The following is a 26828-nucleotide window of genomic DNA, read 5'->3' on the forward strand; positions in this document are numbered from 1 at the left end:
TCTATTTCGCTCACATTCCCATTAGTTTTCAATCCGATGTGGCTCTCCGGGGGGCTGCGGATGACACCGGCGTGACGAGGACACCGACAGCCTCGCGTGATTGGCAGGTGACGTGATTGACGTCCACAAGGTGGCACGGGGTGAGTGAATGCTCCTTTCACCTGAACACACTGTACTGACCAGATGTCATGTGACTTGGTATTTATGTATTGAGCTATTGCATTAAGTGATCGCTCATCAGTAACGCAACACATCATATTTACACAAACCCCATCATTCATTATTCAGGCTATTTCATTTGGGTGGGGTGACTTGTTATTTTTGCTGTATTTGATCAGTGATATGAATTTATCCAGTCTTAGTATTGCATTTTATTCCTGTCCGGACTTTTTGTAATATTATAATGGTTTACTGCGTTTTTCTTTTCACATTAATTGAGAACATTTATTAATCACATATAATTATTTCTGATAAATAGGAATCATTAAAAAAAAAACTGATTTCAATTGAATACTAGTAAGATTGAGTTGATTGCATCATAAACTTGAAACATGTTCACAAAGTTTGACATTTGTTTGCAACTTCCTCTCTTGCTCACTTTCTTTCTGACTTGCTCACTCACTTGCTTACGTCTCTCACATTCTCTCTCATTTTGATTGTCCTGCCCTTTAGTACTTTACTACGGATTAAACTGAAACATGTAAAGCACAAACAACCATCACCTGCCAAAAAACAAAACCCTAGCAAAACCATAGGCAGAGATTGTGTAATATCAGTCCTGATAGCATACTTTCTCATGTATATTAATAATCTTATGCCTTAGGCCATGCTCAAAACTCCACCTGTGCATCCTGTTGACTAACTGCCTGATTTTATATGTTTTAGAACAATTATAGTATACAATATGCGTAGTATTGACACCACGAATGACCCCTGACCCCAAATGTTAAGGTCACTGATAGTCAGAGGTCAGGTATGATAGTTAACACCTGTTTGTGTGGTAAATCTATATAGGGATATTCTAAATGGCTAGTAATTGTTTATGCAAAGTCAGCTCAAAGAGGTGGGTTTTAAACATTAGTTTGTGTGTGTGTGTGTGTGTGTGTGTGTGTGTGTGTGTGTGTGTGTGTGTGTGTGTGTGTGTGTGTGTGTGTGTGTGTGTGTGTGTGTGTGTTTGTGTGTAAATGTGTGTGAAAAGTGAAGTTTGCTGTTCTGAGAGACAGGTTCCCTCTTGCTCCCGCTGCTGTAACGTTCAAAACTGTTATCTAACATATCCCGACATGCAGAGAGAGTGAAGGAGCAGGCGAAAATCACTCGGATCAAAATGCAAAAAAGATCGTATGGGGGAAGGAGGAGGGGTGGTAACCGCACCCTCCCATGAGCCCTCAGCGACATGCTGTATCTTTACAGGCAGAAGTCGTGCGGATGGGGTTAAAAGCGATAATGAGTCATTATAATGTATTTCGATGCTGTTTGGCAACACAGTTCCCACTTTGCATGTAAATTTAAAACTCCTACGAAGTATTATTGTGTCCAATCAGTTTTTGGAAAAGTTATGCACTCCTACGCTTGTATCTGGTGTAATTTACAGCGCCTAGGCTGAAACTACCATTCAAAAATGTTTTTAAAGAAGAAGTCTCTTACGCTCACCAAGGCTATTTGGTCAGAAATACAGTGAAACAGTAATATTGTGAAATATTATTGCAATTTAAAATAACTGTTTTCTATGTTAATCTATTTTAAAATCTAAGTCAGTATTGTTATGTCTTTAAACTGGTCTTCAGTGTCACATGATTCTTCAGAAATCATTCAGATGTGATGGTTTGCTGCTGCAGAAACATTTATTATTACTTTTTAAACCTGGAAACAGTTGTGCTGCTTAAAGGAGAAGTTCATTTCCAGAACAAAAATTTGCAGATAATTTACTCACCCCCTTGTCATCCAAGATTTTCATGTCTTTCTTTCTTCAGTCGTAAAGTAGTTATGGTTTTTGAAGAAAACATTTCAGGATTTCTCTTCATATAGTGGACTTCTATGGTGCCCGCGAGTGTGAACTTCCAAAATGCAGTTTAAATGCAGCTTTAAAGTGCTCCCAGTCGAGGAAGAAGGGTCTTATCTAGCGAAACGATTTTCCAAAAAAAAAAAAAAAAAAAGCCAATTTATATACTTTAGCTCTGCATGTACCCTGAGTGTTCCGGTTCAAGACAGTTAGGGTAGGTTGAAAAACTCTTATCTCATTTTCTCCTCCAACTTCAAAATCGTCCCACATCTCTGCATAAGTACTGACTCAGTGTTTACAAAGTGAACGTGCAAAGAAGATCAAATGCCCTTTACAAAAACGGGTAAAAAAGCGATGTAGGATGATTTCAAAGTTGGAGAAGAAAATGAGATGGGACTTTTTGACATACCCTAACTGTCTTGAACCAGAATACACAGAGTACACGCAGAGTTAGACAAGACAAGCATTTAAGGTTAAAATGTATATAAATTGTCCATTTTTTTTTAGAAAATAACCAATCGTTTTACAAGATAAGACCCTTCTTCCTTGCCTTTTGAAGCTGCATTTAACTGCATTTTGGAAGTTCAAACTCGGGGGCACCATAGAAGTCCACTATATGGAAAGAAATCCTGAAATGTTTTCCTCAAAAAACATAATTTCTTTACGACGAAAGATAGAAAGACATGAACATCTTGGATAACAAAGGGGTGAGTACATTATCTGTAGATTTTTGTTCTGGACTTGAACTTCACCTTTAATGTTCTTGAGGGAACTGAGATTTTCAACTGAAACAGAGACACAGGGCTTATGTCCAGCATAGGTCCCGCCCCCTTTAAAAAAAATAGCCAGTAGCGTTTTGTTTATATCACAGCCTGGGCTAGAGATGTTGAGCTCAGCAAAAGCTGAATTTGACTATTTGACATGCTATCGCATCTCTGGACCAGAGCAGTGTGTGCGCAATTCGGTGGTTCTTGTAAAACAGCGCGAAACCAGATTTCTTTGACCTCAATGGAAAGCATATATACACTGTCTGAATCGTTCCCTATCCACTACAGGCCATATACCATAGAGAAAATACAAATTCTGTAAAAAATAAAATAAAATAAAAAGTGACCGATTTCAGCTGCAGCTTCAGCGTCTATTTATAGTGTAGGGGGCGGGACACTTCAGATTCTAGAGAGCATTTGATTGGGCAGAAAGTTTGATGAGAAGCTGAAGTGCAGGGTGATGTCATCAAAATCGTTAATCCATATTGTCAGAAGTTAGAGACTGTAAGTTTTGAATGCTTATATCTATAAATGCGAAGTTTGTCATTGTTTTGAAACACACTAGCTTATGGATAACCTTAAAGGAACACTCCACTTTTTTTTGGAAATAGGCTCATTCTCCAACTCCCCCCGAGTTAATAAGTTGAGTTTTACCGTTTTGAAATCCATTCAGCCATTCTTCTGTTCTGGTGATATCACTTTTAGCATAGCTTAGCATAGATCATTGAATCCTATTAGACCAATAGCATCGCATTCAAAAATGACCAACAAGTTTCGGTATTTGTCCTATTTAAAACTTGTCTCTTTTGCAGTTATATTGTGTACTAATACCAGTGGGAAATGTGAAGCTGCGATTTTCTAGGCCAATAAGATTAGGAACTACACTCCCATTCCGGCGTAATAGTCAAGGAAGTTTGCTGCCGTAATATGGACACAGCAGGCGCAGTAATATCACACAGCGCCTGAAATTAGTTCCCAGCTGGGTAACTTCCAATGAGGAACGCTCCCTGTGCATGCAGTTGGTCACGTTGTGCTGTGTGATATAACTGCGCCTGCTTTGGCCATATTACGGCAGCAAACTTCCTTGACTATTACGCCGGAATGGGAGTGTAGTTCCTAATCTTATCGGCCTAGAAAATCGCAGCTTTACATTTTCCGCTGGTCTTAGTACACAGTATAATTGCAGAAGAGTCAAGTTTTAAAGGTCCCATATTGTACACATTTCTGGAGGATTATTTTAGTTGTTGATGTCCTTAAGAATATATATTTGCGGTATAAGTGCCAAAATCCATCTCAATATATTTTTACAGCTCCTTTTTTAGGAGCTCTGTCAAAAATAGGTCGATTTTGGCCCATCTAATTAATATTCATGAGCCTCTCTTCTGATTGGCCTGTTGTTTTCTGAGTGACGCACAGCCAGGCCAACCACAGGTAACTACGGTCATGTATACTTTAGCCGAGCCCAGAGCCATAGAGAGAGCCTAGCCTGCTGATACTCAACAGGATATTTCAGAATGATCATTAATGTTTTTTCTTTTTCAAACACCGAATGCAGTAAGCTACATAACTGTTGCTTTAGTAAAGCCCCTTTCACAATGCGCGCTGATTCTGGAAAATTACGGGAATGAGCGCTGTGTGAACAAAAGCCAGAACCATAAAGGCAGTGTTGTAGTGATGATGCACGTTACCATGCGACTCTTCACGACGAAAAATACGTGCAAAGTGGAATGAAGCGGCGATCGGGCAGAGCCAGCTCCTCACTATCAGCGCTGAAGCACAGTTTGTTCAGGTTAGTTTCAGTTTAGTGAAACGTACTTGTCGCATTACATCTCACATCCAAACGTCACATGTCTTTATGGGTTGTGTGTAAAGCACGCACAGATTCCAGAAAACAACTGTGAATGAACCAAATCAAACAACTCCGGAACAAATCATGGGACACATTATCCGTGTATTTACCGGAATCGCTGTGTGAAAGAGGCTGAAGTTGACGTGCCTCTGGTCTCTTATATTCACGTTGTTCTGAAGCCTGTGCAATGATGTAGTTTCGACATCTATCGACTGAACAGGGTTTTCTCGACTTGTTTTCGTGTTGTTGTTGCTTAGCAATGTTATGGACGCGATGTTGCCTGGGTTTGACAAAAGGAGGGTGGGACGTGATTGGTGCTCAGGGTGGTGACTGAAGACGGTGACTGAGTAGATCGGACGTCACATCGTTACGGAAGTCACAGCGGCTCGTGAAAATGAACAGCTACTTTAAGCAGGCTGTGTGCAGTTTACTGTGGATTGACTGTTTTGAAACTCATATGGTAGTTACATAGCCCCTAGACCTCAGTTATCATGAAAAAAGCCAGGAAATTTCGATTTTGACAATATGGGACCTTTAAATAGGACAAATATCGAAACTCGTTGGTCATTTTTGAACGTGATGCTATTGGTCTAATAGGATTCAATGATCTATGCTAAGCTATGCTAAAAGTGATATCGCCAGAACAGGAGAACGGCTGAATGGATTTCAAAACGGTAAAACTCAACTTATTAACTCGGGGGGAGTTGGAGAATGAACCTATTTCCAAAAAAAGTGGAGTGTTCCTTTAAGGCTAACATATTTATACAAAAATCCAAAAAACTTCCATTTTGATTTCATGGGGACTTTAAACATTGATCTATATGACTAGGCCTTTACATCAACTATGGAGATCCTCAAGAATTTAGTTTCAGTGCTCTGGTAAAGATTTTTAAGGCAGTCATTTATAAGGCAAAGGAGTGGACATTTAGGGAAAATAAGCTAAACATGATCATATTTAGATGTTAGTGTGGTAGGTGTTGAATTGAAACCCATTTATAAGTCATCTGCACTTTACAAGAGTTATAAATAAACTTCCTGATCCTGTTTGTTTCTAAATGCTAGCACACACACACATTGTGGTAATGCCTCTCTTCTTATTTCTTCCTCTCTTACTCTCTTTTTCACTCAGTCATACATGCATACACAAATAAAGTTAGGCCTGCGGTGCACATCTTGCAGAACCAGTTTGACAAGACCAGGTTTTAATAGCCTTGGTATATAGGAGCGTAGAAATTTAAGCTCATATTTTAGCAGGTTAAGCCAGGGCAACGGCAAAACATGAACTACTACCAGTTGTACCCTAATCATGCTTTTTCATGTTTCCCTATCTTGATATATGAAGACGAGTGAAGAGGCAGGTGTGCAGGAACACCAGCATGGCTGTGGAAAGCTTTCCTGAACTCCTGCAGAAACTGCGGGAGGTGCATGAGCATGAGTTAGAGGGTAACTTCTTTTGTTTTTTTTGTCTTGAAAACTCTTGACTGAGATTTCACCAAGACATGCATTAATATATCTGTATTGCTGATACAAAATAAGGTAAAAAACTCTGCCATCTTTTCCAAAGATAAAAAATAGATAACTAAAAGTTACGGTTGCCTACCAAAATTTCACAGATTAAGAATCTGCATGATCGGGAGTTTCGCTGAAGCGCAAAAATTCCCCGTGCAGATTTTTCCTCTTGGTTAAGTTGGTCACATGAATTTGCTGCATTGACAAACGAAACTTTTTTTGCCTGCAAAATTTTGCTTATGTCAGTGCGCTTAAACAGAGACGACAGTAACAACAGAGATGTTCACAAGTCTATTACTTGGAGTCCGAGTTAAGTCTGAAGTCTTTTTAGTCGCTGGAGTCTGAGTCAAGTCTCGAGTCTTTGATCACGAGTCCGAGTCGATTCTCAAGTCATCAAATCTTCCTATTTACGAAGCTGTTTTATAGGCTATAGACAAAACATATGATCTATGATCTGCTTTTTTTTTAAAGAGATGTTAAGATGTAAGGTTAATGTACATGCAGCCTGTTACTTATATGTTTTAATCCATTAACATTTTCAGAACTGTTTTTCTGTAATCAAATTCTATAATAAGAGTCATATCTACCATGACACATAAGGAAATATGTGACACAGATATTACAAACCATACCATATTTATTTCAGATGTAAGTCATGGGTAATCAATTAAAGTTTAAGATGCACAGCCTCAATATTTTCTTCCAAGCAGAGGCCCAGACAAAAAAAAAATACTGTTTCTGTTCAGGGTTTTCCTCCTGAAATCTATGCTATTTTAATATTTTACTTAAAAAAGCATTATCTACTAAAAATGTCTTCAATAATTCAAACGTTCTCATCTTGAGCAGAAAAGAAAATTCACAAGTCCTTTTTTCGAGTTGAGTCAAGTCTAGAGTCATTTCAGGTCGAGTCTTGAGTCTATAAAAATGCGACTTGAGTGCGACTCGAGTCCGAGTCACTAACTAGAGTGCCAATAGTATAATGTATAGCAGTAAATAACAATTTATTCCTGCTAATATTAAATGCTGTGAGCTCACAAACTCTTAATAAATCAGCAACATTGTATAGTATGAATCTGACATTGTTTATTCACCATCATGTCATTCCAATCCTTATTGGCTTCCGTTTTTGTCTTTTATGCCTTTCATTGTGAACACAAAAGAAGATAGTTTAATTAATGAAGGTGGGGTGAATTCAGCACAATGGCATTATATTGTGACTCACATTAACGCTTCAAAAAGAAGCCAAAAAGAAGCCTGAACATGATACTTGAAGGAATAGTTCACCAAAAAGTAACAATTAGCTGTGAATTTGCCTATATCGTTAGGCAATCCAAGATGTAGATGAGTTTGTTTCTTCATCAGAACAGATTTGGACAAATTCAGCGTTACATCAGTGCTCACCAATTGATGCTTTGCAGTGAATGGGTACCATTGGAATGAGAGTCCAAACAGCTGATAACAACATCACAATAATCCACACTCCAGTCCACCAATTAACAACTTGTGAAAAGCTGTGTGCTTGTACTTAAATCTATTATTAAGAAAACACATGTGACTCTGAACCACAAAACTAGTCATTTTTTTTTTATTTTATTTGAAAGCTAATGTATGCTTGATGTATGGTTTGTAAGGATACAACGATATTTGGTCGAGATACAAAAAATCAAAAAAATGCAAAAAAATAGCCTTTAAAGTTATCCAAATAAAGTTCTTAGCAATGCATACTACTAATCAGAAATTAAGTTTTGATATATTTACAGTGGGATATTTACAAAATATCTTCATGGAACATGATCTTTACTTAATATCCTAATGATTTTTAGCATAAAAGAAAAATCTGTCATTTAGCCCCATACAATATATTTTTAACTATTGCTACAAATATACCCGTGCTACTCAAGACTGATTTTGTGGTGCAGGGTCACATACATGCAGATAAATTTTGATGTGAGAGGACAACAGAGGACTATTTCTCTAGAGATATTTTGTCCGAAAGTGAAAGCTAAAAGTTAAAATTCCTTAATGATGGATTTGATTGTTACAAATGTGCAGATTTCTGCTTTACAAGATGTTAATTGATAGACTAAATAGTTATGTGGATTACTTGTGGTTACAGTAATGTTTTTATCAGCTGTTTTGACTCTTATTCTGACGGCACCCATTCACTGCAGTGGACCTATTGGTGAGCAATGCTAAATTTCTCCAAATGTGTCCGATGAAAAAACAAATTCATATACATCTTGGATCTCTTGATCCACTTTTACTTCAAGCTAAATCATAACAGCCACCACTGCCTTCCTATGTGCCATCTAGTGTTTGTCCAGATTCACTGTGTTTCTTTCTCTCTCTACAGGATGGCAAGAGAAAGTTCTGGAGTTGACAAATAAAAAGAATATGTGAGTGCGAATACCACTTTTTTCAAGCTAAAATTAACCAACATCAAATTTGACATCCATCTCAACAATGTTTTATGTGCATTCTGTTGTAGCGATTCAAAGCGCATAGAAGAACTTTACAGCAGGAACCAGCAGATGAAAGAACAACAGCGGATTCTTACTGAGAACATCAAACAGCTTGAGAACAGGTGTGTTTGTTTGTGAGAGTTAGTCTAAAATTTAGTCTCATGTACCACTGCTTACACTGGATGTGTCTGTGGATCCTCAGGTTGCGGGCCGGGTTGTGTGACAGGTGTACAGTCACTCAGGACGTGGCTAAAAAAAGACAACAGGAGTATGAAAACTCCCAGCTCCAGAGTCTGCAGCACATCTCTTTACTGGGTGAGCTATAAATAGAACCTTTTTCCACGCAGAAGTAATCCTATGGGCAGGACTTCCGGTTCATTAGCCGCCATAGGGAAATAATGAGAAAAATAACAACGTGCAGTAAATGGTAAAACTGTTTGCACTACAATCCAGTGTGACACACAACTTTGCGATATCAAGCAGCAAAACAAGCTGCTTGGTACAACTAAAAATACCTGGATGCAGATGAGAGTGGAAGCCAGACCCATAAAATTTACAAATGGCCACACCCACTCTTACAGGAAAAATAAGGTGGATATGAAAAATAAGTTAGATTTCCTTTGAAATATTGTTACTTAATTTTAAGAAAAGTGTAGGTCACAGGAATATATATAAATATTGATGATATTCTTGTTCACTGCTGCAGTGAGTGAGATGAATGCACTCAAGAAAGAAAACGACAGACTGAGAGAGGAGCTTAAGGGCTTGAGGGATCCATCGAAGTAAGTGGCCTATTTGCTCAACATGCTTTCTTACCATGTTTGTGCAAGTATTTCCTGTTGTTTTTCATGGGCAAGTTCAGGTTCTGTCACATAGTGGCACAATATGATTAACTAACATTCTCCTTCAACATCCCTGCCTGGTGGAATGATCTTCCCACCCCCATCCGGAACGCAGACTCCATTACTGTCTTCAAGCGACTGCTGAAAACCCATCTTTTTCGACACTATCTGACTCAATAAAAAAATAAAAAAAAAATAAAAAAAAATTATTTTCCTCTCTTTCCTGATCTTCCCTTTCTAGCCCGTACTCATCTAACAACGCCTGTCATATGGTATTTTTGAGCACTTCCTATGTTGATCTGCCTCCTTAGGATGAATCACTTGTTGTATTCCCAATTGTAAGTCGCTTTGGATAAAAGCGTCTGCTAAATGAATAAATGTAAATGTAACTGTACCTGTAGCCATGCAATACTAGCCAACATAATGTGGTCTGCACCAAATTTTGGTAAAATATCTTTAAGCCAATGTTGGTCACTTGTTAGGGCCAGTTTAACAGACTAGTACAATGTATTGTATGTAATATAAAATGTACAAATTCCTTGCTTTACCTTTTAGTCGGCACAATGGTCATTCAGAGGATGCAATCACCCCAGAGATCAAGGTGTCACCTGACACAGCAGTGGCTGCTGTGACTTTACTGGCGTCAGGGCTGAAGTCCAGTCAGCCTCCACCAGGGGACGCCACTGTACCTGCAGCAACTGTCAAACGTGAGACGGACAACAGCCCAACTGACCTGGGTAGGTTATGGCAGAAATTTCTGACATGCATAAGATCAGTGTTATTTTGTTCTGATAATTCTTAAAAAGGACTACTACTGAATAATGAAAACATCTTTAATAATCTTCTTTATTCTGAACAGAAAAGGCTGCTGAACACAAACTTATGCAAAGCTGGGGCAGGGCATTTTCATTTGTAAGCTATATTGTTTTTGAGCTCTTTTAAATTGGTAAATCTTGTTTTTTTATATTCCCTTGTCTCGTTGTTGCTAAAATGTATGTTTCTGTCTTTCAGGAATCGAATAAGCCCATGTTGCCCACCTCAAGATGGGCCACAGATCACAGTGCTGAAAGAAGGTAAACCCCGGGTATTAAGACACTTGTATGGCTTTATATAACATAAACAATGTCTCTTACTGAAATAGTAAAAAACCCATGAAAGATTTGCTTTGTTTTTAAAGTCCACAACGTTTTAAACATATTTTGGACAATGGAGGGTGCTATTTTTTCGATGACGTCAAATGGTTGCACTTAGTGAGCTACTGGCGCAACCTGTTGCTATTTTTACCGCAGTGCACCTCAGAAAATAAAATACTGATATAATGCGACATTATACAGGTTTTGGTTGTAATTTTCAGATGAAGGAAAACAAGAGGAGGGATGCAAGTCTTTACTGCTTTCCTTGAAAAAATGTGAAGACGCCTGTGGATGAATAATACTTCCTAAAGACTTGCGTATTTGTTCTCTCCACTTTAGCCCTGATGCCTTTGAGGCATTTAGTAGACCACAGCTACTGAAAGAGCTTACAAATGGCAGAGACAAGAAATGCTTGACGCCATCCTGGCAGGATGTAAACATGCAGACGCTTTTCATGACTCCGCAGCCACTAAAAGAGTTTCTCAGTGCGGATTTCACTCTATATCTGGGGCGTTTAGACTCCTTGTGGGGAAAATTCAATGGTATGTCATTTGGTTAAAGCTTACGCTTAGGGCTGGGCGATTAATCGAAAAGTAATCGAAATCGACATTCAGAACCTATAATCGATCAAATTTTTCCAGGTCAATTATTTCAATTACTTTCCCTTTAAAAACACTACTGCGTGTGGAGTCACGTGACCCCGCTCCGTTACGTTGCGTTATTCTGCCGACATGTCGATGGAGAGCTTAAACAGTATTTATACAGTAAAAAGTATTTACAGGATATACAAGAGTAATTTTATTTAGAAGAGATACTGCTTATTTTCTACTTTTAATATTTATTATTATTTTATAAATAATTTATTTTGTTTCCAAAAGTGCAAGTTATTTATTTTCACTAATTTAAGAAAAATGTGACTTTTCATTTTAAGCAATGTGTGCTTTAATTTCAGTTGTTCAACACTGATGTTCAATAAATAATCATAGATAGTAGATAGTGTGTGCACCCTTCATTCAAAAATCTCTCACTTGTAATATGTGAGCATATTTACTGTACAAAACTTGTCAGTGAACTATGAGGGCAAAAAAATAAATATTATTTAAATATAATTAAATATAATTTTATTAATGAATAAAATAATCGTTCATTAATCGTAATCGGGTTAAAATGTCCAATTAATCGAGATTTTGATTTTAGGCCAAATCGCCCAGCCCTACTTACGCTTATATCCACCGCCACCTGTAAGTTATTTTAGTAGCCGTGGTCATCGTGTCAGTGTTTTCTGAGTTGTGTTGTGGTAAAAATAGCAACAGGTAGCGCCAGTAGCTCACAGAGTGCAACCATTTGACATCATCGAAATAATACCATCCCCCCATAGTCCGAAATATGTATAAAGCAATGTAGATTTTTTTATAATAACATGAATCTTTTTTATATGAGACATCATTTACATTATATTGAGCCATATACAAGTCTTGATACCTGTGGATTAAGACACATCTTAATTCTTCTCCTCATGTGTCCACAGATCTGCTAGCGTGGATTCGGTTGAGCACAGACATTCCCCTTTGTCTCCTTCTCTTCCATCTCCTCTTAGTCTACTGAAAAGCAATCCCATTTTTCCTTCTCTTACCTCTGAGGAACGTAGCAACCGCCAACAAATCCATGCCCCCGTCCCCTTCCGACCGCTTCCGATCAAGTCCGGTCGCCTGTCTATCCCATGGTCACTCTCAGATTCTACTGACTGGGCAACGGTAGCAGCGGCCAGCTCTGGTGTGGGTAGCGGGATAGCGGTTCACCCAAGCCAGAGCCCAATTCCCAGCTCAAACATACTACGTTTTCCTAAACTGATTCAACCGAGCAGCAACCACCAATCTCGCACACATGGTCCAACACCTAGTGGCCTGCGGCCCTGGTCCCGCAGACACATGTCGGAGCATGCAGAGAGTAGAGAAAAGAGAGTGACAGAAGCTGTTACAGCACCACCCCAATGGAGGGTCCCAGCAGCGCAGTCAGAGAGGATTTTTGGAGAGAATCTGAGAGAGGAAGAAGAAGAAGCACCGTTAGATTTATCTGAGTCGGGACGTTCAAAAACCAAAGAGAAAACACACTCACAGAGCGATGCGTCTTCGTCTTCATCTTCCTCACCTCCTGCGACACTTTCGTCGTCATCTCAATATCCATCAAGTCCTCAGAGTGACCAGCAGACAACAGACAATAATACACAGGTAGACATCAAATTTTTCAGAAATACCTCCTCAGTAAAGACGTTTCTTTGGTTGAGACTATTTTATGAGTGTGTTAATGCCTGAAGAGAGAATTTTCGATTAGCAGAGTTCACTTTCAGAACAAAAATGTACAAACTTTAAACTTTCAAAATGCTGTTTAAATGCAGCTTCAATGGGCTCTAAATGATCCCAGCTGAGGAAGAAGGGTAATATCTAGTGAAACAATCGTTTATTTTCTGACAATGACAATTTATATACTTTTTAACCTCAAATGCTGGTCTTGTAGGTCGAAAAACTCCCATCTCATTTTCTTCTCCAACTTCAAAATCCTCCTACATCGCCGTTTTATCTTTTTTTGTAAAGGGCATTTGATATTCTTTCCATGTTCACTTTGTAAACACTTGGTTAGTACTTCTGCAGCAATGTAGAATGTAGAAAATAAGATGGTTTTTCATTGAGTTTTTCAACCTACCCAAAGTCTGAAATTTTGTCCAACATTTATGCATGTTAAAAAATTAATGCGACCACACATTGTCCCTGTTGGTAGGTTTTTATGCTGGTCCTAAGATGGTTTATGCTGGACCTTAGCTGGTGATGTGCTGGTTCTAAGCTGGTCCTAAACAGAGGGATCAGCTAAAGACAAGCATAAACCATTTTAGGGCCAGCATAAATCAGTTTAGGATCAGCTAAAACCAGCATCCCAGCATCAAAACCTACTTAACCAGCAAATAGTTTTTTTTCAACAGGAGTGTCAATCATGAAAAATTCAGATCAGGTTCGATTTCCTGCATTTACACATCCATGGCAAGCATTTTGATAGGAACAGATGACTTATATGAAAAAATCACGTACAAAAATCTCAGACTCAGTGTGCAATGACCTTAACTGTCTTGAACTGAAATACACAGTGTTGATGCAGTGCTAGACAAGACAAGCATTTTAGGTTAAAAATTAAATAAATTGTCAATTTATTTCCAAAATAACCGATCGTTTCGTTAGATAAGATCCTTCTTCCTCGGCTGGGATCATTTAGAGCCCTTTAAAGCTGCATTTAAACTGCATTTTGGAAGTTCAGACTCAGGGGCACCATAGAAGTTTCACTATATGGCGGAAAATCCTGAAATGTTTTTCTCAAAAAACATAATTTCTTTACGACTGAAGAAAAAAAAGACATGAACATCTTGGATGACAAGGAGGTGAGTTCATTATCTGTAAATTTTTGTTCTGGAAGTGAACTACTTTAAAAAGTAGTAAAATATTACATTAAACCCAAAAATTGTCAAGTTAAAAAAAAAAATGTGTAACAGTTTTCAATTTTTTCTAACTGCTTGGCTAGCTGCTAGCTTAGCATGTTGCTAGCTTGGTTAAGAAATGCTCAAATTCCATCATAGCCTACCAGCTTAGCAAAGTGCTAATTGCTAAAGAAAAGCTTTTTTTAATTAGCTAGGGATATTGCATAGTTTTGATCAAGAATATTGCATGACTAGCAGTCCTTGCTCTTTGACACAAAAAGGTTCTGCTTCGTCTTCGTTTAAAACTATTTTTGCAAGATAAGCAACATATACTGTTTATATTGTTTTTTAAATGTCACTTTGTCAATATTAACCTCTTGTTTATGAAACTCTGCTTTTAACCTATTGTATACTGTATACTAACTGCTGCATGCTCAGACTAATGTTTCTTTGTGTTTGCACTGTTCCTGTTTACATAGCCCTGGGCATATAGAAAAAAATTGATATTGTGGCTAAATAGATGTGGTTTTGTTAAATCTTTTCATCCCTTTATTTTAATGTAGTTAAATTGTAGCCACAATTTAAATAAAACAGCGGAACAAATGAATACAAAATGCCTATGATTTACCTCAGGTGACTGAATTAATTCATACATTTTAGGAACAAGCATTGTACATGTTTGTATTTATGAGTATGCAAATAAAATTGACTGTGATGTTTGGTTCACATTACACAGCAGAAGGAAGCACAGGAAACATGTAAAGACCAGGAAGAGGTTAAGAAAGCTGAAAGATCTCCAGCAGCTGAAACATCTGTCGGCTCAGAGAAGAAGAAAATCCCACCTCTAACCATTTCCCTCCAACCAGGTAAAGTTGCACTCTTGTGAGTTGGTTTACGTTTAACTGGATTGGGTTAAGTTTAATTGCACTGTTTTTCCTTGCAGTTGTGGTTATGGAGTCCCTTAAATCAGGAGGACAGGTAATCTTAGTACTGAATTTATGTTATGTCATATTTCAAACAGCTTTAATTAAGGTTTTTGGATCTTAAGAAATCAGTTTTAACTTCTGCTTTGTTGTGGTCGGTGGCAAAGCTGTCTGATTCTGGAAGCAGACCAATGGAGCAAGAGGAGAAGGAGAACAATAACCATGAAGCAAGCAGAAAAAGACCTGGGCAGGATACGGATGGTAAAAGATCCTTCTTTTATGATTATTCAATTAAATTGATAGTTCACCCAAAAAACATGAAAATTCTGTCGTTAAATACTTACCCTCATGTCGTTTCTAACTTATAAGACCTTCATTCATCTTCAGAATACAAATTCTGATATTTTTGATGACATCCGAGAGCTTTCTGATCCTGCATAGACAGCAATGCAACTACCACGTTCAAGGCCCAGAAAGGTAGTAAGGACATTGATACCAGTCCATGTGACATCAGTGGTTCAACCTTAATTTTATGAAACTACACGAATACTTTTTGTGTGCAATGAAAACAAAAATAATGACTTTATTCAACAATTTCTTCTCTTCCGTGGCAGTTTGTTACTCTAGGGAATGCATGTCAAAAACTGACATCCCAGCTAACAATTTTTGGTTCCCAGAATGTTCCCAGAACGTTATTTTTTTGCGGTTTGTTTTTGGTTAGCCAGGAAAGTTTTCTTATTCCCAGAATGTTAGTTTTTGGTTTGTAGAATGTTCCCAGAACATTAATCTAACGTTCCCAGAACGTTGGTTTTTGGTTTGTAGAATGTTATTCTAATGTTTCCAGAATGTTTTTTGTTCCCAGAATGTTATTTTGTAAAGGTTTGCTTTTGGTTAGCCAGGAAAGTTTTCTTAACGAAAATAGAACATTAGTTTGTAGCGGTGGAAAAAAGGGGGAAATGCAAAAGTGAAACCAAAACAATTGTCATGACTGCCAGCGAATAGGAACGTATGTCTAATTTGGGAAGGAAGTGATGTAACTGCATATATAGGGAAGTAGACTCACCATAAGGAGGAGTTTTTTCCAAGAAGGAAGAGCAACGGGACAAGTCGCGTTTGTCTAGCGTGCAGTTTACACTGTTGCAGCTGAGCGCACATTCACGCACTGTGTAATGCTGGAGCGATCGCCGGAGGATTTAACAGAAATCAATGTCCGAGCGGCAGGACCAGCGCAGAGGCGTGTGTTGTTTTAGGAGCTGAGGAGAAGTGTATTTACCTGGATGCCGTTTGTTCCTTGGAGTAGATCTTCCTCCATTTGCAGTTTGGAAAACTCTTTCACCCCGAAGTTCGCGAGCGGCCGGTCGGATGGCTCATGGCTTGCCGTAAACACACTTGCACGTTCACCAACACCACATTCACCCACGCACACTATAACGTATAACTCCCCTTAATGTGAGTATTTTATTTTTCCTGTTATTATTTCTGATTCAGTGGGCGATTAACATTAATCTTGTTTGTATTTTACTTTTTTTCCCCTTTTCTTTTTCTCTCTTTTTATTGGTTTTGAATTGTAAATGCTCAGAGAACTGGACTATCGAAACTGCCGATCTGAATGCAGTTTTAGATTGGAGCCCGCGGTCGCCGCAGTACTATGGATTATCTAGTGGGTTTTTTTTATTTTATGATGATTTTTTTTTTTCTTTGAATGATTACGGTGTCATGCGAAAACACCTCATTGTGAACTACAATTTGATGGGTTTTTCTTTTGTTTTTGTTTTTCATGTGGAAAATACATGTGAACTGAACTGAAACCCTATCTTTTTCTGTGTATTCATTTTCTAATTTATGGTGTATATTCCCCTGTCATTTGGGGATAGTGTATGTAATAGGTGGCTTTTAGAGGCTATCTGGGACTCATTATATATATTTATTTATTTTTTTTTTGACAGGCTTATTCCTGTCTGGCGCCCGAATATTTTTGGTAAACTCATTTTCTATAAAACTGTTTATCTAGGGGGCCGCCACCGTTACAGAAGTGGCGCCCGAACAGGGACTTGAACTGAAAAAAAAAAAAACTTGAACTGAAAAAAAAAAAAAAACTTGAACTGAAAAAAAAAAAACTTGAACTGAAAAAAAAACAATTTAAATGTGATCACTTGAATGTCTTTACTTGAATTCTGAACTGTTGAGAAAAAGAAAAATGTGGAACTGTGCATTGTAGTTTATTTGTTTTTTTTGTTATTTTTCTGGTGCCCCAAATTGCCCCAAAAACCCCACATATACATGCCAGAAAGTCCTTTTTGATTTTTATTTTGATCAACATTTCATATTGCCCACAGATTTACACACCCACACACATACACACTACAAACATGGCCACTACCCCTCCTTCACCTTCGACGTCTGTGGAAATCGAACCTCCAGACATGTCAACTCCCGTCTGGCCACCTGAACCCCCAGATATAGCAACTCCAGTCTGGCCACATGTGCAACCAAGACTTGTTTCTCCTTCTCCTGTTCCCACCTTCCCCTTCACGCCAACTCAGTTCAGCAGTCCCCACCCCAGGACTCAGGTGCACTTTGCTCCTCCACTTCCAGGTGGCACTGTTTCATTCCAGCCGGATCCAATGCAACTCTGCACCTCCACTGAAACTTCACCACCTTCCTCTGTGTCACAGCAGCGTCTGCCAGGTCACCTTCCCACTCCTGGAAAGGAAATTTGTCAGCTTACTGCCCATGTACAAGGAAATTGGGATCATTTATTTGACTGTCTAAAACAGCAAGGAAAAGCTGTGAAAGAACTCACCCAAGAATCTGCAAAATCCACTTCCCTGCACAAAGCAAAGCTTGCAACACTGGCCGCCAAAATAGAAGGTAACTATCAGCAAATCTTGGACACGATAACTGCACAGAAACGAGATGAGGGTGAAAGCACAGATCAACTGACTAAAGCCATGAAGGTGATGTTGACAGGCGAACTCCAGAAAAGTGAAAGTACCTTAATTTCTGAAGTTCGCTTTATGGTAGAACAAGTTCAGCTGGAATTGCAAAAGGATATCCAAGCCACACAGGAAGACTCTCGAAAGACCTGTGCACAGCTTTCCAAAGAAATTAGTCACTGTAGTACTCAAATTTATGATATAAGCAATGCTTTTAAAGATCTACGATCAGAAATGAGTAATTATTTTAAATCACTGGAAAAGGCAGTGGTAGACCAACCAAGAGGTGCTCTGTTACCCTCTCACCACCCAGTCCCATCATCATCTCCACCTCCACCTTCAGAGGCTGTACCCATATCGCACCATACACCAGCTGTCAAAAGTGATCATTTGAAGTTAACTTTTCCAACATTTGGAAGACCCTCAGATGATGCTGATCCACTGTTATATTTAACTCGTTGTCAAGACTTTTTGGCCTTACATCCCCTGACTGATGTTGATATTTTAGCTACTTTCCGCACCGTTCTATACGGCACGGCACGTGATTGGTGGGAAGTTGCTCGATCTGCTATTACCACTTGGAGCGAGTTTGAAACGGCTTTCCTATCAGCTTTCCTCTCTGAAGACTATGAAGATGAGTTGGCAGAGCGAGTCCGAACTAGAACACAGGCAGAAAAAGAATCAATCAGAGACTTTGCTTTCACATACAGAGCCCTATGCAAACGATGGAAGCCCGCTCTAACGGAAAGTGAGTTGGTAAAAATGACCCTTAAGAATATCAAACCTTACCTCGCCAGCCAACTTCGCAGCCGTGTAAGCACTGTGGATGAGTTAGTGAAACTTGGCCATCAGCTAGAAAAAGATCATGTTCAGCAGTTACAGTATGAAGGCCGCATGACTCAACCCTCATCAACCAACCATCCAAGACCCACCTCCAATCGACTTGTTGAAAGACCTCCAGTCCAGTGCTGGAGATGCAAAGGCCAGCACCCACCAGGCAACTGTCCACTCCATTTTTCCCTGCAGTCACCCCAGTCATCTAGTCAGCATCCTTTTGCAGGAAATAAGCGGTCTTTTCAACCTCAGAAGCAAGGCACACCACCGTCTAGCAATGCTCTGTCTATTACACACCCTTCAAAGTCACCCAACAAATCTGCCTCTAATAAGCTTGTTTCCATACCTCAACAGTTAGTTGTACCCATTAGTATTGGAGCTTGGAGAGGAAAAGCCATCTTGGATACAGGAGCAAGTTATACCCTTCTCCATGAAAGCTTGTGGAAGGAAATTGATTCCCTTACCAACCTCCGTCCATGGACCCTCGGTCCACTATATTTGGCCAATGGAGAAGCCGAAGTACCTATAGGATGGACAGATGTTCAGATCACCCTTCACAACAAAGTCTTTCCCACTCATGCTGCCATTCTCACCTCTAAAGCACTGGCTTACTCCATCGTCTTAGGTCTGGACTTCATCTTTTCCAGCGGACTGCAGATAAATGTAGCTGACCAGAAGTATGCATTTAAGTCAAACCTCAGTGATGAGTATCCTTTTCAACCTGGACACGCCAGTGTTCCCCTTGAAAGACCCCAACATTTGGAAAGGACTCCACATCCACAAACTCAACGCTCAAACCAAACACTTTCATTGTTCAGCTCTATCTCTCCATCACAATTTCCACCATCTGAATTACCTCCAATAACTTGCATGGATGACCATACCTTGATAGAGATGGCTGTAACAGACGCTCACTTACCGCTGGAAGGGAAGCAAAAATTACTTCACTTACTACAATCCAATCCAACAGTCTGTACTCTTCAGCTTGGACGGACAACTGTTCTCCAACACTGTATCTACACCACTCACCCAGTACCCATCAAGCAACGTCCATATCGATTAACTCCTGAAAAACAAACTGTTGTGAGAGAACAATTGAAGGAAATGATGGAAAATGGTATAATAGAACCATCACACTCTGCCTGGGCCTCACCTGTGGTTTTAGTCCCAAAAAAGGATGGGAATTTAAGATTCTGCGTCGATTATCGTAAGGTAAATGCCATCACTGAGAGAGATGCATATCCCTTACCCAATATCACAGAGATCTTGGAGTCACTCTCAGGAGCAGTCATATTTTCCACTATTGATTTAAACAGTGGGTACTGGCAGGTAACAATGGACCCTGAAAGCAAGTCCAAGACCGCTTTCATCACTTCCTCCGGTCTGTACCAGTTTAATGTGATGCCTTTCGGATTGAAAAATGCCCCTGCAACGTTTCAGAGGCTGATGGAAACTGTTCTTGGAGAATTAAGAGGAAAAATATGCTTTGTATATATTGATGATATTATTATATACTCACCATCGCTGAACCAGCATTTCCAGGATCTCCAGACTGTTCTTTCTAGACTCCAAGCTGTTGGATTAACCGTCAATCTGAAAAAAAGCAAGTTTTGTCTTCAGGAACTGTCATTTCTCGGTCATGTGGTGAACATTGAAGGCATTACGGCAGACCCAAGTAAAGTGGAAGCCATTCGATCTTACCCCGTGCCCAGCAACCTGAAAGAAGTTCAGCGTTTTTTGGGACTTGCAGGATGGTACCACCGATTTGTGCCCAACTTCTCTCAAATAGCTGAGCCAATCAATGCTCTAAAGAAAAAAGGACGCTCCTTTCAGTGGTCACCTCAATGTCAGAAAGCCTTCGAACAGCTGAAAGCCTGTCTAATCTCTCCTCCCATACTAGGTCATCCTGACCTGCAACGAGCATTTGTGGTCTATACTGATGCCAGCGACACTGGACTGGGTGCAGTCTTGGCCCAAAGAAAAGACAGCGGCCTAGAGGAGGTCATCGCTTATGGGAGTAGGACCTTAAATAAAGCAGAAATCAATTATTCTGTAACTGAAAAGGAATGTTTGGCAGTAGTTTGGGCACTGGAAAAATGGCAACATTACCTTGAACCCAAGCTATTTACCGTTGTTACTGACCATATAGCCTTACAGTGGGTGATGAGTTCCACTAAGACCACCAGCCGACTGGTTCGATGGGCTCTCCGTCTGCAGAAATTCGATTTTGTGATCGAATATCGCAAAGGAAAACTCAACGTGGCACCTGATGCTCTTTCACGAATGCACTCCAGACCTGAATGCAATCTATACTCCACCCAGAAAGACGATCTAGAGCTTCCAGTTACTGCAGCTGTCATCTGGGATGAACAACACAAAGATACTGAGATTGCACAAATATTTCAAGAATTGGCAAAAGACGGTAATCTTCTGAAAGCACAGTTTGATGTAATTGAAGATAAATTATATCACAAGACTCACCTGCCCAGTGGTCAAGTACATTTTCGTGTGTACATGCCCAGAAGCTTGATTCCAACCATCCTACAGCATTATCATTCTCATCCCTTGAGTGGTCATGTAGGAATATATAAAACTTTCAAGCGGCTGCATGATGTCACTTTCTGGCCAGGAATGTGGACAGATGTGAAACGGCATGTCAAGAGATGTGTGAAATGTCAGACAGTAAAAGGTGGAAATCAAAAACCTGCTGGAAAACTTCAACAAATCACCACCTCACGACCAAATGAAATGTTAGGAGTAGATATTATGGGACCTCTGCCCCGCAGCACTCACCAATACGAATATCTGTTAGTTTTTGTGGATTACTTTACACGATGGGTTGAATTGTTCCCCATACGGAAAGCCACTGCACAGACTGTCGCATCTCTTCTTCGGAAGGAAATTCTCACCCGGTGGGGGGTTCCTGATTTTATCCTGTCCGATCAAGGTACACAGTTTGTTTCTGCTGTATTCAGAGAGATATGTACAAAATGGAGGTTAACACAGAAAACAACAACAGCATATCATCCCCAAACTAACATGACTGAACGAGTAAATCGTACCTTAAAGCAAATGATTGCAGCATATGTTGAGGACAACCACAAAAAATGGGACCAATACCTTCCAGAGCTAAGGTTTGCCATCAATTCAGCTGTCCAAGAAACTATTGGAATGTCCCCAGCCGAGCTCCACCTGGGAAGAAAGATACAGGGTCCAATAGACAAAGTCCTGCACGGCCAAAACCTTTCTCCTGATGCACCCTCTTATGACATTGTTGAACATTTGTCTCAGTTGCAAGCAAGAGCAAAGGAGTGCTGCAGAAAAAGCCAAGTAAGACAACTTAGAAGCTACAACAAAAATAGAAGAGAGAGTTCATTTAAAGAGAGAGACCGTGTATGGGTAAGAAATTTTCCCCAATCAAGTGCACTTCACCACTTCAGTGCTAAACTAGCCCCGAAATGGAAAGGACCTTACCGGGTGATCATGAAGTTGGGCCCGTTGAACTACAGGGTAGCACTGGAGGGCACTGGGGAAGATGTCCGCACTGTCCACGTGTGCAATTTAAAACCCTGTTTCCCTTCAGCTGAAGAGATAGACATCCAAGAAAAACAGAAACTTCGTGAAATCTTCCAGGAATCCCACAATGAAGATGAAGTATTTCTAGGATTTTAAGCTCACTATCTTCTTTTAACAACCATGGGTTGTTTCTTTTGTCGGGGGGGAGAGTGTAGCGGTGGAAAAAAGGGGGAAATGCAAAAGTGAAACCAAAACAATTGTCATGACTGCCAGCGAATAGGAACGTATGTCTAATTTGGGAAGGAAGTGATGTAACTGCATATATAGGGAAGTAGACTCACCATAAGGAGGAGTTTTTTCCAAGAAGGAAGAGCAACGGGACAAGTCGCGTTTGTCTAGCGTGCAGTTTACACTGTTGCAGCTGAGCGCACATTCACGCACTGTGTAATGCTGGAGCGATCGCCGGAGGATTTAACAGAAATCAATGTCCGAGCGGCAGGACCAGCGCAGAGGCGTGTGTTGTTTTAGGAGCTGAGGAGAAGTGTATTTACCTGGATGCCGTTTGTTCCTTGGAGTAGATCTTCCTCCATTTGCAGTTTGGAAAACTCTTTCACCCCGAAGTTCGCGAGCGGCCGGTCGGATGGCTCATGGCTTGCCGTAAACACACTTGCACGTTCACCAACACCACATTCACCCACGCACACTATAACGTATAACTCCCCTTAATGTGAGTATTTTATTTTTCCTGTTATTATTTCTGATTCAGTGGGCGATTAACATTAATCTTGTTTGTATTTTACTTTTTTTCCCCTTTTCTTTTTCTCTCTTTTTATTGGTTTTGAATTGTAAATGCTCAGAGAACTGGACTATCGAAACTGCCGATCTGAATGCAGTTTTAGATTGGAGCCCGCGGTCGCCGCAGTACTATGGATTATCTAGTGGGTTTTTTTTATTTTATGATGATTTTTTTTTTTCTTTGAATGATTACGGTGTCATGCGAAAACACCTCATTGTGAACTACAATTTGATGGGTTTTTCTTTTGTTTTTGTTTTTCATGTGGAAAATACATGTGAACTGAACTGAAACCCTATCTTTTTCTGTGTATTCATTTTCTAATTTATGGTGTATATTCCCCTGTCATTTGGGGATAGTGTATGTAATAGGTGGCTTTTAGAGGCTATCTGGGACTCATTATATATATTTATTTATTTTTTTTTTGACAGGCTTATTCCTGTCTGGCGCCCGAATATTTTTGGTAAACTCATTTTCTATAAAACTGTTTATCTAGGGGGCCGCCACCGTTACAAGTTTTTGGCTTGTATAACATTATTTTAATGTTTCCCAAACCTCTTTTGGGAACATTCTCTGTAAGTTATTGTTAGGTTATTTTAAAAACAACCATCAGGCAACGTTCTGGGAATGTTATTTTATGGTTGCAAAATAATAACCTAACTATTTTATGGTTGCCAAATTATAACCTAAAAATAACCATTAGGGAATGTTCTCTGTAAGTTATTTTTAGGATATTTTAAAAACAACCACCAGGCAACGTTCTCGGAATGTTATTTTATGGTTGCAAAAATAAATAAATAAATAAAAATAACCATTAGGAAATGTTCTCTAAGTTATTTTTAGGTTATTTTAAAAACAACCATCAGGCAACCTTGTGGGAACGTTATTTTATGGTTCCAAAAAAAAAAAAAAACTAAAAATAACCATTAAGGAAAGTTCTCTAAAGGTTATTTTTAGGTTATTTAATAGTAACCATCATGCAATGTTCTTGGAACATTATTTTATGGTTGCAAAATAATAACCATAAAAAAACTGTTAGGGAACATATCTGTAAGTTATTTTTAGGTTATTTTAAAAACAATCACCAGACAACGTTCTAGGAATGTTATTTTGTGGTTGCAAAAAAAAACTAAAAATAACTATTAGGGAACGTTTTCTGTAAGTTTATTTTAAAAACAACCATCAGGCAACGTTATGGGAACATTATTTTATGGTTGCGAAAAATAGCCTAAAAACAACCATTAGGAAACATTCTCTACAGGTTATTTTAAGGTTATTTAATAGTAACCACCATGCAGCGTTCTGAGAATGTAATGTTATGTTTGCAAAACAAATAACCATCAGGGAATGTTATCTGTAGGTTATTTAATATTAATCCATGGTCTGTCAGAATACTGGATTCTGGATTCTGGCAGGTATGCAGTAAAACCATTTTATGCACAGGTAGTTCCAAGTCAGTTTGATCAGCGTTCTATATTAATGCACTGCTTTAACTGATGCACACAAACACACACACACTGAGCGAGAGAGAGAGAGAGAGATTGCATTGCGCTGCGCACATACATAAACGCTTCCCCGCAAGTTTTATTAATAAAAAAGCCTAGATACTAGATTGCTACATTATATTCCTCAGCAATGAGGTATATAGTTCCCAACAAAAATGGGAACCAAAAACTAAAACGCACAAAAAGTAATCTCGTAACATTACGGTTGCGTTGCTGTCTATTCAGGGTCAGAAGGCTCTTGGATTTCATCAAAAATATATTAATTTGTGTTCTGAAGATGAACGAAGGTCTTACAGGTTTGGAACAAAATTAAGTTGAGTAATTAAGGACAGAATTATTTTTTTTTTTTGGGCTGAACTGTCCCTTTAATACGTTTAGCATCTTCTAAAATTTCACTTGTATTGTTTTGTTTTAGCTCATTCCCAGCGCTCACTAAAAGAGAGGAAAATACGGCTGAGCAGAGGTCCTCAAGGAAACCATGCAGACTCAGAGCAAGGATGAAGGTCTGTTTTTTTCACTGTTTTATCTTAATTGGCTTTGCTTAGTATTTTCATGAACATTTTTCTTCATGTATTTCTCTTTTTTTTAAACACAGGCAATGGATTCAGCTATGATCTATGATCTGATGTGGTTAGGATTTTGGATTTTGTTTTCACCCTTCAGCACCAGTTTCCAAGTTCAAATCTTCTAGAAAAACCAACACTAAAATTCAGCCACACCTCTACTGAATTAAATAAGGTCTATTAGCAGGCCGTGCAAGCTATATTGTTCATACTGTACGTGGATGAGTTTGTGTTGAATGAATTTGCTACTTCACTGGTTCAATTTCCCAGCTGTACCAAAACAGGAAGCCAGCTGTTTTTACTGACAAGGGGGGCTGTAAATAAACTTATCAGCTAGATATGTTTTTATTTCCCCGGTTTCACTTCTTCCTCTTTTATAACATACAGTATCATGAGTTGTTAATAAGCACATATAACATAAGGAAATATAATTGCTTGCCATCTTGTGTTTTTACTATTGTCACGTCAAGTCTCAGTTTGCGTTCTTTCTCTCTTCCGTGTAAGAGGTGTCGCATCTCATCTATTTTTGTCTCTGTCTGAGCACTACGGCCTGCTTCTTGTAGATGTGACAAAATGAAAAACCCTCTACTTCCCCTTTTGGTTTTTTTGAGATGTCAAGCATATATTTTGTAATAGTGAATTTTCCACTTGCAGCTGTAAAAGCTTTCAGAGTGTGAAAGGAGGAAGGGTAAAACTGTGAAGAAAAAAAAGTATCATTTTTTGAACTTTCTGTACCATTGTTTCAAACTAGCTTTGCTTTGCACTATTTTAGATCGAGATCATTTGGAGGATTTAAAAAATTCCTCACTTTTTAGATACTAGCAAGATATAACGGTTACCTAACAAAAAATGTCTATCTAAATAAGTAAGTACATCACATGTACTGATAGCTGTGGCTATACTTAGTGATCTATCACCTGTAATTGGTTTAGGATGTGGGAAACACCTGCATTGTTGCAGGAAGAGGTTAAATCAAGAACGAACGTGAGTGTTTTGAGTCATCGGAACAACTCAACATTTTCACTTGAATAAGCCAGTCACCACAACACTTAGCTCTCCAGATAGGATAGCACATGTACATCTGTTAAAGATCGCTTGGTCTGGAAAGCATCTGCTGTGTACAAACGTCTGTAAAATGTCAGTTTTACATACATTCTAAATCATAAACATCATAGACGTCTAATAAACGTATATTTGACATCTGATAGGAAACGTCCTATAGACGTATTGCAGATGAGCAAACACACTTTAAAAAAATACTCTTGCAGATGTAAATACAGATGTCAAATAGACATCTCTGTGATGTATGTGTGCTATCAGGGTTGCTTACTTTTGTATACTAAGCAAAGATGTGTAAGTGGAAAGTACAAAAGGTAAAATCCTAATAAAAACCCTTGAATCAACATACCCAGCTTTCTGTGTTGTACATTTCTAATGTGAATTTCTATGGTCTGTGCATTTAATACGCAGGTGTCCTATTTCCTCTCTCTTATAAGTATTTGCATATTAAAGGAGTAGTTCATTTTCAGAACAAAAATGTACAGATAATGTACTCACCCCCTTGTCATCCAAGATGTTCATGTCTTTCTTTCCTCAGTCGTAAGGAAATCATGTTTCTTGAGGAAAACATTTCTGGAATGTTCTCCATATAATGGACTTCTATGGTGCCCCCGAGTTTGAACTTCCAAAATGCAGCTTCAAATGGCTCTAAACGATCCCAGCCGAGGAAAGAAGGGT

General features: G+C 39.0%; 1 protein-coding gene across 1 annotated transcript; it reads left to right on the forward strand.

Annotated features, from left to right (window-relative positions):
- Positions 1-26494, forward strand: rbbp8l (retinoblastoma binding protein 8-like). Its single transcript, XM_073823505.1, has 15 exons — positions 1-140; positions 5958-6058; positions 8478-8520; positions 8613-8708; positions 8789-8901; positions 9293-9368; positions 9984-10165; positions 10288-10340; positions 10440-10501; positions 12090-12789; positions 14758-14887; positions 14965-14999; positions 15112-15205; positions 24944-25031; positions 25124-26494. The coding sequence occupies exons 2-14, from the start codon at positions 5992-5994 to the stop codon at positions 25027-25029; spliced, it is 1737 nt and encodes a 578-aa protein (XP_073679606.1). The 5' UTR covers positions 1-140; positions 5958-5991; the 3' UTR covers positions 25030-25031; positions 25124-26494.
- Positions 26495-26828: the final 334 nt, after the last annotated feature.

Source organism: Garra rufa, chromosome 18, assembly GCF_049309525.1.
Source record: "Garra rufa chromosome 18, GarRuf1.0, whole genome shotgun sequence".
Lineage (NCBI taxonomy): Eukaryota > Metazoa > Chordata > Actinopteri > Cypriniformes > Cyprinidae > Garra > Garra rufa.

Excerpts from the sequence above, each read along its gene's own strand:
- rbbp8l (XM_073823505.1), top strand. The coding sequence starts at position 5,992 with ATGGCTGTGGAAAGCTTTCCTGAACTCCTGCAGAAACTGCGGGAGGTG. Across the intron at positions 8,709-8,788 it reads ATCAAACAGCTTGAGAACAG|GTTGCGGGCCGGGTTGTGTG; the intron begins GTGTGTTTGTTT and ends GTGGATCCTCAG. Across the intron at positions 8,902-9,292 it reads GCAGCACATCTCTTTACTGG|TGAGTGAGATGAATGCACTC; the intron begins GTGAGCTATAAA and ends TCACTGCTGCAG.